The sequence below is a fragment of the Malus sylvestris genome, chromosome 2, assembly GCF_916048215.2.
Source record: "Malus sylvestris chromosome 2, drMalSylv7.2, whole genome shotgun sequence".
Taxonomy (NCBI): Eukaryota; Viridiplantae; Streptophyta; class Magnoliopsida; order Rosales; family Rosaceae; genus Malus; species Malus sylvestris.
Window position 1 is genome coordinate 35,895,659 of NC_062261.1, and position 10,458 is coordinate 35,906,116.

General features: G+C 35.7%; 2 protein-coding genes across 3 annotated transcripts; one reads left to right on the top strand and one right to left on the bottom strand.

Annotated features, from left to right (window-relative positions):
- Positions 1–438: 438 nt before the first annotated feature.
- On the top strand, positions 439–5,382 carry LOC126597640 (phenylacetaldehyde reductase-like). 2 transcript variants are annotated; one of them, XM_050264458.1, is made up of 7 exons: positions 439–612; positions 2,912–3,081; positions 3,421–3,612; positions 3,688–3,888; positions 4,708–4,715; positions 4,918–5,061; positions 5,238–5,382. In XM_050264458.1, exons 1-7 carry the CDS (start codon positions 504–506, stop codon positions 5,380–5,382), a joined length of 969 nt encoding a protein of 322 aa, XP_050120415.1. In that variant the 5' UTR covers positions 439–503. The 2 variants fall into 2 exon arrangements, with proteins under 2 accessions (XP_050120415.1, XP_050120406.1); XM_050264449.1 differs by lacking the exon at positions 4,708–4,715 and having other exon boundaries at positions 3,688–3,850; positions 4,881–5,061.
- Positions 5,383–5,604: 222 nt separating this feature from the next.
- Positions 5,605–10,284, bottom strand: LOC126597533 (pentatricopeptide repeat-containing protein At3g46790, chloroplastic). The gene is made up of 7 exons (XM_050264329.1): positions 9,847–10,284; positions 8,958–9,071; positions 8,692–8,829; positions 8,323–8,427; positions 8,115–8,237; positions 7,881–7,976; positions 5,605–7,716 (listed from the first exon to the last, which is right to left on the bottom strand). The coding sequence occupies exons 1-7, from the start codon at positions 10,114–10,116 to the stop codon at positions 5,839–5,841; spliced, it is 2,724 nt and encodes a 907-aa protein (XP_050120286.1). The 5' UTR covers positions 10,117–10,284; the 3' UTR covers positions 5,605–5,838.
- Between the last annotated feature and the right edge of the window lie 174 nt (positions 10,285–10,458).

The window sequence follows — 10,458 nt, forward strand, 5'->3', positions numbered from 1 at the left end:
ATTTTGCATTTTTAGACGCAAATGTACTAATTATATTTTACATAATCTAATTTTTCAACCACTTCTTTTTCAATTATAAAACAGCTAAAGCCATTCATTTTTTCTTGTTATATAATTCATCGAAGATAAGATTTGATCAACTTTAATTTTGAAAAACTTGTTTTGTGCGGCAATGGATTATTATATTTTGACAAAGACAAAGTTTTTAAACTTCTTATTTAAACAGACACAAAATTTGTAATAAATTTATATGTAGTTTTTTTTTTTAAAGGGCCCCACTGGGGGCCCTATGTGGCCGGTCACGAAGTAGAATCTTTTTCATAACAAAGTAACACGATAAACATGACCAATAATATCATTGTGTTTAGCTGACATTTCCTTTATTGACCGTTCTGATCGCTCACCTCACCTCACCATGAAAACACCAACTCTGGCAACTCTAAATATAAAGCTTTTTTCTGAGCTTTCACAGAGAAGAGAGAGAGAGAGATCAAGAGAGAGGGATGAGGAAGGTGGTGTGTGTAACAGGAGCCTCTGGTTACATAGCAGCATGGCTGGTGAAGCTCTTACTGGAACGAGGTTATATTGTCAAAGCCACTGTGCGTGAACCAAGTCAGTATACTGTATATATATCTCACTCCCTACCATTTTCTTAGTTTCTTTCTTAATAAAATTACTCATATTATATATATACACACACATCAGTTGTTTCAATAAGTTTCATCCTTTAAATTCTGGGGTTTTTTTTATTGACAAATTTATGGCCTAAAGTGATTCCAACAGATCAAGAGTGCACCTGTGACACTTATCAATGCTTTTCTAAGGAAAATTCAAATTTTTTTTACAAAATTTGGACGTACTATTCAGCGTGGTAAAATATATGTTTGTTACAAACTTACAAGTCACAACAATGAACTTGTATTATCATTTTACTCTTGACTTGAAGTTGAACTGTAGACTTGTATTTTCAAGTTTCAACTGAAAATCGATCCCCATTTTTTGAGTTTCGGACATGCCGTACGTATATAAGAAATTTTGAATTCCGAAGAAAGCTAGACATGGATTGAATTTGGGAAGTGTCCTAGAATTATGGCAGTACCAATATACAATATTTAATATAATGTCTTTTAGACCGACCCAGTCATCCTTTCAACAGATTTTTAATGTGTATGGAACACCGGTAGTATATCATGTGTCAATATAGTGTTGTACCATCCGTATTCCGGGCATAATAAAAAATTTATGCACCCATAGTGCCATGAAATGCAAGTTGGGTTTGTTTATTCTAAAAAATGCTTTATACAATAGTTTGACTGAGGATTAGTTATTTTTGTTAAAAAAAAGAAAAACATAAGAATTAGATAATTTAAGTTTGATATTTATAATACTAGTGTGAGTTCAATAATTGTAAGAGTCATATTTTAGAACTTACTAGTTTATAAGTATCTCATTCATGAGTTTAAAATATTAAACTTATGCGTTCAATATAAGTATCACATTCACATTTTCTGGCTCATTGTAAAAATGTAATTCTTATATAAACTCAATATATTAGTATCAAACATTTTTTTTCGGCCTAGTGTGAAAGACCTAAGGCCATCTCCAACCAAAGGGGCTATGTTTAGCCCCCCCCCCCCCCGGTCCAGATTATAGCCTCGCAAGAAATTATTTTTTAATGAACAGTATCAAACCATATTTATATACCATCTTTAAATGAAGGGGCTATACAAATAGCCCCTCAATAATTTATTATTTTAGGTTTATTCTTTAATTTTATTAGTTAATTGAATTAAATTACCATATTAATAAGGTTTTCGAACATATTTTGAGTGCCACTTGAAGATGTGACCATTTGAAAATTAGTGAAAAAATTAAAGGAAAAATTATTGGAAGATGTAAAAGAGGGGTGTGTATGAAAAAAGTGTTTGAGGTGAATAGAATGTGAAGAATTGAAATAAAATGAGGTAAAATAGTATGGAATGGTGAAAATAATGTGAGAAATTGTGTAGAAATGTCTTAGGTATTTATAGGAAAAAAATTAGAATTTTAATTTTTTTTTTTCAGATTTCATCTTAAAAAAAAAATCAGCTGGGCCCAACTGAATGGGTTGGCTAGCTAAGAATGGCTAGCCTGCTGGTCATATGGCTGGATTTTGGCCCGATGGGTCCCAAGGTTTTTTAGCCCAGACCTCTATTGGAGATTAATTTTGTGTCAAAAAGGGTTATCCTATGGCCCTATGGCCCAATTGGAGATAGCCTAAGGTTTCATATAAAATGATTTAGTGATTCATTATTTTATTCAGCCTTTGTCATAATCATTTAAGAGTTTTTTTAAATGAAAATGATGTGCTCACCTATTTATTCGATTACACTTGACGCGTCGATTTCCAATTTTACTGAATCTTCTGCATGGACGATCTTTCAAAAAACTTTGAGAAATAAAGTATTTCGAAGTCGTAAAACCACATTGTAGAGTATACCCTAGAAAGTAGAAGGTAATTTTGTAAGTTGAAAAATGACTCTTGCACACCTTTTTCTCATCTCGTACACTTATTTATTTTTAATTTTTAGATTAAATATATCAAAAGGGAATTAAGGAGAGAAATAAATTTGAATATGCAAAATATAAAAAAAAAATATGTGAAAATCATTTTCCTTGTGTAAAAGCGGAGTTAGCAAGGAAGGGGTAAAAAGTATGCTATGGGTAGGGCACAAAACACGTTCCTTTCTTTTCTTTTTTTTTTTTTTTTTTGTCTGAATCACAAATTATTAGATGAATATTTTTTTTTTGAATAAACAATATTATTTACATTAAGGAATAGTATTTTTAGGAATATAATATTTTTATAAGTGCTGAATGGCAATTGGTTATTTGAAGGACATATTTTGGAATGTTTTGTGTATGCATGCAGATGATTCAAAGAAAACAGAACACCTGCTCTCACTTGATGGAGCAAAAGAAAGGCTTCAATTGTTCAAAGCAAATTTATTAGAAGAAGGATCTTTCGACGCTGCAGTCGATGGATGTGAAGGTGTTTTTCATACAGCATCACCTGTACAATTTTCAGCCACTGATCCGCAGGTACTTCATCCTTTTACGTTCATATACGAAAATGATATTCTTATTATCTCTTTGTATTATCTCTATATTATAGATGAGACCCATATGTGTTGATGGATTCTACCTCTATTAGAGAGATGATACAATGATGGTACAAATGGATGGTAAGTGTTAGCATGTGATCAAATTGGAAACCCTAGCAAATTAGGAGGACTATAAGTGTGTTTTGGCCATAAAATTCTTTATTAAGTTTCTAGGTTACGCAGTGATACGGACTCTCTCTCTCTCTCTCTCTCTCTCTCTTCAGTATACTTATTCTGTATGTAAACACTGAAACGATTCTTTCGTTCTGCGTCTCAGGCAGAACTAATTGACCCTGCAGTGAAGGGAACACTCAATGTTCTAAAATCGTGCGTAAAGTTTACTACTGTCAAGAGAGTGGTTTTAACATCTTCTATGGCTGCAGTCATAGTGAATGGAAGACCTTTGAACCCTGATGTGGTAGTTGACGAAACATGGTATTCGGATCAAGCTGTTTGTGCGCAGTTGAAGGTACGTTTGTGTGTTCCCATACATACGTGTTATTTTCCTCCAAGTTTTTACCTCTCATTGTTTAATTATGTGCAGGAATGGTATTTTCTTTCAAAAACTATAGCTGAGGAGGCTGCTTGGAAATTTTCCAAAGAAAATGGGATTAACTTGGTTACAATAAACCCATCATATGTGATTGGTCCGCTCCTACAGCCAACTCTTAATCTCACTGTGAAGATGATTCTAAATCTCAAAAATGGTACACTTCCACAACCGGATTTTTTTCTCTCTTTCTTGGTTAGGGCTGGGGATGGACAAATACCCATTGGTTATGGGCATTTAAATTAAACGGTTACGGTTATGAATAACCGTTTAGATAAATAAACGGTTATGGGTATAACTGTTTACCCACGAAATTTAAATAGGCGGTTATGGGTATTAACCACGGTTATAAACGGGTAACCGTTTACCCATTTATTTTATATATGTAAAACTAACACAAACCATGTTCTCGATCCAATAATACTTAGCACCCAATAAATTAGCAAGGAATTCATCGGTCTTTCTCTCAATAACACTACTACAGGAATGATGATTCTCATCATCAAGGAATTGGCCAAATTAATTTAAATTTCTTGTGGGTAACCGTGAAATTGACAGAAATGTTTTGACAGAAATGTCTTCTAAACAATTTTTGTAACCCAATAATACTTAGCAAATATTATATTTACCTTCATTGGTAACATTTAAAAATATCGTCCGTAAACTATTATTTCAATTGTTGGAATGGTATAAGGACTTAAAAATTTAAAATATGGAAATGTATGATGAATGTACCTATAACGGTGTTTAATTGTCAAAAAAAAATTATGACAATTTTTTTTAAATTTTCAAGTTGTTAAAAAACATGTAGACGGGTGAAAAAAGGGTAATGGTAAAAAAAAAAAGATAAACGGGTTAAAAAGGATAAATGGGTAAACGGGTATTCAACGGTTACGGTTAAATGAGTATGCGGTTATGAGTATGGTTAACCGTTTATAAACGATTATGGGTATGGGTATAACCCTTTAGGCAATTACCCAACGGGTAAACGGTTATGCGGGTAAGAGCATAAAGGGTTATGGGTAAATTAACCGCGGTTACCCAACCGCATAACCATTGCCCATCCCTAGTTAGGGCAGATCATGATTGTTGCTCACAGGCCGTTTCCTAGCAAATTAGATGATTCATGTGATGCAAGTATTTAGTGTTTCTAGCAATTAAGTTTTAATTGTTTCGTTTCAATGCAGATATCCACGATGTAATCAGTTCAAATTATATATCTAGTGATGTTAGAGATGTTGCCTTTGCTCATGTTCAAGCATTTGAAGTCCCTTCGGCTAGTGGCAGATATTGTTTCGTTGGTCATGTTACACCCGTGTCCAAGGTTCTGAATATTTTACATGAACTCCATCCCACTTTTTTCCCAAAGTAAGTTTTCATACAAATTTGTATTTTGTTTCTTCAAGTTTATGCGGTTTGATCTTCAAATTATTGCTTTCGATCAAATTCCCAGTTTTTATATTCCTTAAGTACGTCATTGATCAAAGGTGGCCGAATGAGGTAAATTTCTAAGGAAAATATCTGTTTCTTTCATTGTTCGGCAGATGTGAGGATGACAAACCTTGTGAACCAGGCTTTCAAATATCAAAGCAAAAAGCAAAAAGTTTAGGAGTTGATTTTCTTCCATTGGAAGTAAGTCTTAGGGACACTATTGAAAGCCTCAAAGAGAAGGGCTTCCTCCAGCTTTGAATTCAAGTGTTTGTTTCTGCACTCTCTCAGGAAACGTTGGACATTATATTGTTCATGTTCGGATTTTCTAAATTTATCCGCAAAGGCGCATGAATGTTCAAACGTTGTTTCAACTCCTGATGGCTCGATTTAAGAAAGGTTGTTTAATTATGTGAAGTTTTTTTTTACTTTATACAAGCGATATTGGGGGAATGAATTATCGAACTTTGGACCTAACAAAAGTGAAAAAAAAGGTAAGAGTAGCATTTTTTTTTAATTTATGAATGCCAATCCAGTTGCGTACAAATATGAATACAAAGTAGAGAGTTTCAAACCGACATGAATAAGAAAACAGAAAAAGTGTTTATTGAAAGAATGTGTAAAAGTGTTTCCTAGCATACACTATACATCCTTAAGAACTCTATAAACATCAAAATTCTCCCCTTTTGATATTAGGAAAAATAAATCTGCCTGCAACTACCAATAATCTCCACATGAACAAACCCCGTCACGAAAATGGTGAAACCGATTCACATCTCGAACCAGAATCTCTCTATTGGCGAATTTGGAAATGAACTTCGTAACAGAGTGACAATCTTCACATAACCTTAAGTTCTTGGAAATCCTAATAGTTTCCCCTCTTTTGGTATTTATGAGTCCAAATGCAACCGCTAACTTTTCACTATGGCCTAACACTATTCGTTCCTTCTCTTCCTCATCGAGATCATAGAGGACAACTTTGGTCTGCGGCTTATATCCTTGATCCTTCATCTCTGCTGACAATTCAGCCAACAATGCATGGAGCTGCTCCATCTGTGGGTTAAACTCATCAACGGAAATGAATGAATATATCTTCCTTTTAACTTCAATCCAACTCCGACCTGGGATCTTTTGGAGTTCTCGAGCTTCTAAATGCTTCTTCACTCTTTTTACATCGTCCCACAACTTGGCTTCAGCATAAATATCAGCTAGAAGTACATAGTTCCCAGCATTCCTAGGCTCAAGCTCAAATAGCCTTCTGCTTGCTCTCTCTGCCAGCTCAACGTTACAATGTATTCTACATGATCCAAGAAGAGCACCCCAAACTTTAGCTCCTGGCTCAATCCGCATATTATCTATTACTTTAGCTGCTTCATCTAACCGATTGGCACGACCGAGAAGATCCACCATACAAGCATAGTGCTCAACACTGGGATATAATCCATGTTCCTTAACCATAGAATTAAATAATATCTTCCCCTCTTCAACAAGACCTGCGTGACTACAAGCCCCCAAGACACTAACGAATGAAATGCGACTTGGTGAAACTCCATGATTGATCATGTCTTCAAAAATTTGAATTGCCTTTTTTCCGTTTCCATGAATGCCATAACTAGAAATCAAGGAATTCCATGAAACAACATCCTTCTTATTCATCAAACTGAAAACTCGTTCCCCCAAGTCAAGCTTACCGCATCTCGCATACATTGTGATAAGAGCACTCATAACTGGAAGGATTGAATCAAGACCCCTTCTGAGGATATATCCATGAATGAACCTCCCCTGCTCCAAAGCAGTCAGAGCTGCACAAGCTTGAAGCACACTAACCATTGTGACAGGATTGGGAAACAAATCTTGGGCATCAAGTATCATTTCCCGAAACAGTTCCAAGGCTTCATAAGGCCTCCCATTCTTTGCATAGCATGCAATCATAGCACTCCATGAAACCACATTTCTAATCTGCATCTGATCAAATACACTACTAGCATAAAAAACACACCCAAACCTCGCATACATATCCAACAAAGTGGTCATAACATGAACATGTGCCCCATATCCGTTCTTCAAAATATGTCCATGAATCTCCTTCCCCTTCTGTAGGAGTGAACTCAAACACTCAGAAACAACACAAGCTTTGAGTACATATGTATATGTAAACCGATCTGACGAAATCCCAACTGTATTCATTTGTCGATACAAATCTAGCACCTCAGTTCCATGACCTGCCAATGTAAGAGCTCTGAAGAGTGCATTCCACATATAAATAGTTCTTTTACGAGTTTTATCAAACACTTCACGTGCATTATCAATAGAGTCCAATGCTGAGTACATCTCTATGAGTTTGGTGGCCAGGAAAGGGTCTTGGTCCCACCCACCATCAACAATGTGACGATGCACCTCAAGCCCATCAGAGAGAGACTTATGGTGAGTGCAAGAGAGTAGTAAGAGCTCATAGGTCTGTTGGAAGGGGTTAGGCTCGTGTGGAAGGAACTGCAGGGCTTGTTTGAGGTTGCCTTGTTTACATAGAGATTGTATTAACTTATTTTTGTCCACTTCAAGCTTCTGAAGCTTCTCAACAATTGCAGCCTCACTACCCTGGCAACCAATAAATTATCAAGTATTGAATTGAGAAAACACGAGAGGGAACTTAAAAAAAACACATTGAATAGGAAACCAAAATTCACAGCTTATGCATGATACCAGAAATATCTTACGAAACAATGCAAAATATTTTATTGGGAGGAAAAAGAAGCACAAACCTGACCAAGAAGGAACAGAGAAAAAGCTTCCTCAAGTTTCAGATCAGAACCTTTTGATGCAATCAGACACTCACATATAGCTTTAGCTTTGTCGATCTACACAACAGTATTACCAGTGATGATGTTGACCAAACAGAACATGCAAATACTCTCTTTTATTCCTTTTAGGGAAATTTATTAGTTGGATAAATTAGACTGAACAGAGAAATGCCTTATAGAAGATGTGAGCATTACCTGAGATAACAATGATATTTTCTCAAGAGATTTTTTACTCCTTAGAAGACACTGAGCACGAGCAAGAGCTTCAAATCCTTGGGACACCTTGGTCTTCTCAAAACCAATCTTTGCAGTTGCACACTTCAATAAAACACTTAAGGTAAGCAAAGGACATACAACAAAACAGATGGTACAAGATATTAACCTATTTTCTGACCTTCCTTACCTCAGCTAGTGCCATAGAAAGAAGAAGATCGTGAGTATACGGCTTAGCATCTGGATGTTGAACAGCTGCCTGACCAATATCTTGCACAAGCTTTACTTCCCCAACCTGGATTACAGAAATCCAATAGTATCCATCTTTCAAAACCTTTTTGATTTAGGTAGGGGAAGGGGGAGAACATCAAACTTAATAATTGTAACAAATGATGGGCCATACACAAAAACCAGGGTGCCAGTATAATGATAAATATCAGAAAGAAAAAAAAATGAGAGTTTAACAATATATTAAAAAGAAAATAAAAAGAGCTGAAAGCTGAAAAGTGAAAGCTAAGCCTACACTAAACCAAGTATATTGTATAAAAAAAAGCCAAACCTCTTGAAGGAGGCAAAGAGCAGCTGGCAGCCATGCCCAAGGGATATGAAGAGAGGATTTAGGCGGGATATTTTCCTTTTTACTACCAGCATATTCTGGTTCAAAGATAAGCTTCTCTCTCACGTTCATTAGAAGGTCCTGTAAAGGAACCAAAAAGACAACTAAGAAGAAGGCTTTTATCACATGCTATAAGGAATAAAAATGAATTCTTAAGATTGGACGAACAACACATTAACATTGTCAAGTCCCTACTCCCTACTCCCTACCTTGCGAGATTTAATAGCATGCATGGTGTAACCTTCATCAATTTTAGCACTCTTCAAATCAATTACTGCTTCAACAACCACATCTTTTTCAGCTTGTTCAGGAACACCAATAAGCTGCAAGTTGATTTGGGATTAAGCTAAATGCAGAGTGATAAGAAATTTCAGAAAATATGGATATGCTAGCGCAAGGAATGTATTTCTCAATCATCTTCACAAAGGTAAACAATACACAAATTTCATATAGTATACGAACTCTGACAACTACTATTAGAAAGACAGAGCATTTTTAACTGTTCAAGCTCTCTTTCTTCTGAATAGAAAACTATAGATACGGAACCAATATGGGAAATGGGAGGAAAAGAATGAACAGAGTTAGAAGTGCAGCCAGACAAAACATTCATTTACAAAACGGGTAGAGAAGTGAAATAACAGGAGCATACTGAATCTCAAAACTCTAAATAATTTCATCATTGGCAGCATAATAACAGACATCCAATCTGTAAATCCAATGACACGATTGAAAAAAAACGAAAAAGAAAATCAAAGCTCATTATTTTAGCTAACGCCGTTCATTTGCCTATTAGAATGTACAATCACAAACATAACATCTGGTAACATGTATCCCTTTTTGCATATATTAACTTTCTGGCAGATGAACAAATATATGACAGTGGCCTATATGGACAGGTTGAAATTCAAAACACAGTTCATACTAGAGCATAAACAAAAGTACAAGCACGCTTTTCGTCACACGTGTTACATGTAAAACTTAGGATTGAACAACAGAAAGTCCACAAATTACAGCTAAATCAGTACCCAATTCACCAAATTATCACTAAACAGAGAAAGATTAAAGATAATAAATTTATAAGTGGAATGAAGCAGTGACCTGATAACAGGTAACGGGGATTTCGACAGTGGTGCGAGCTGTAGCATTGTGGACGACGATGAGGGCGTCAGCTGCATTCAGTGCCCAAGGGCCGGTGAGATTACCACCATCTGTCTTCCTCGTGGAAACACTAGAAATGGAGATTCCATAGCGAGCAATTGCTCTGGAAAACCCCCAAACGCAGAGCTTGTAATTGTCCTTGGGATTAACGGCGCGGCAAAGACCACAACGGGATGGAACGCTGAGCAGGGCGTGAGCCAGTGCAGCCATGACCCTTTTCCCTTTCCTCTTTACTGGTGAAGAAGAAGAAGCATTTGAATTGGAAGTGGAATTGGGGATTTCAGAGACTACATTCAAATGGCTAGGGTTTTAGGGTAACGAAGAAGATACCGTTGGCAGTTTCTAAAACCCTTGGAATTCGGATTAGGTTTAAAACCCCTTTGGCATTTTTTTATTTTTTTTATTTTTTTATTTTTTTTTAATCAAACCTTGGCTTTTGTTTTGTTTGGGAGTTGGGGACCTTTCTCTTTCTTTGATAGGATTGGGATTTTCCTCTTCCAATATTTTTTTTTGGTAAAATCAAACTAAATTGCTTGTTGATAACATTTGATT

What these genes read in the sequence shown, in the direction of transcription:
- LOC126597640 (XM_050264458.1), top strand. Translation starts at nt 504, where the DNA reads ATGAGGAAGGTGGTGTGTGTAACAGGAGCCTCTGGTTACATAGCAGCA. An exon ending in AGCCACTGTGCGTGAACCAA is followed by an intron (nt 613 to 2,911) that starts GTCAGTATACTG and finishes GTATGCATGCAG; the next exon opens with ATGATTCAAAGAAAACAGAA. An exon ending in TTTCAGCCACTGATCCGCAG is followed by an intron (nt 3,082 to 3,420) that starts GTACTTCATCCT and finishes TCTGCGTCTCAG; the next exon opens with GCAGAACTAATTGACCCTGC.
- LOC126597533 (XM_050264329.1), bottom strand. Translation starts at nt 10,116, where the DNA reads ATGGCTGCACTGGCTCACGCCCTGCTCAGCGTTCCATCCCGTTGTGGT. An exon ending in CTCTTTGCCTCCTTCAAGAG is followed by an intron (nt 8,428 to 8,691) that starts GTTTGGCTTTTT and finishes TCTGTAATCCAG; the next exon opens with GTTGGGGAAGTAAAGCTTGT. An exon ending in CTCTGTTCCTTCTTGGTCAG is followed by an intron (nt 7,717 to 7,880) that starts GTTTGTGCTTCT and finishes ATTGGTTGCCAG; the next exon opens with GGTAGTGAGGCTGCAATTGT.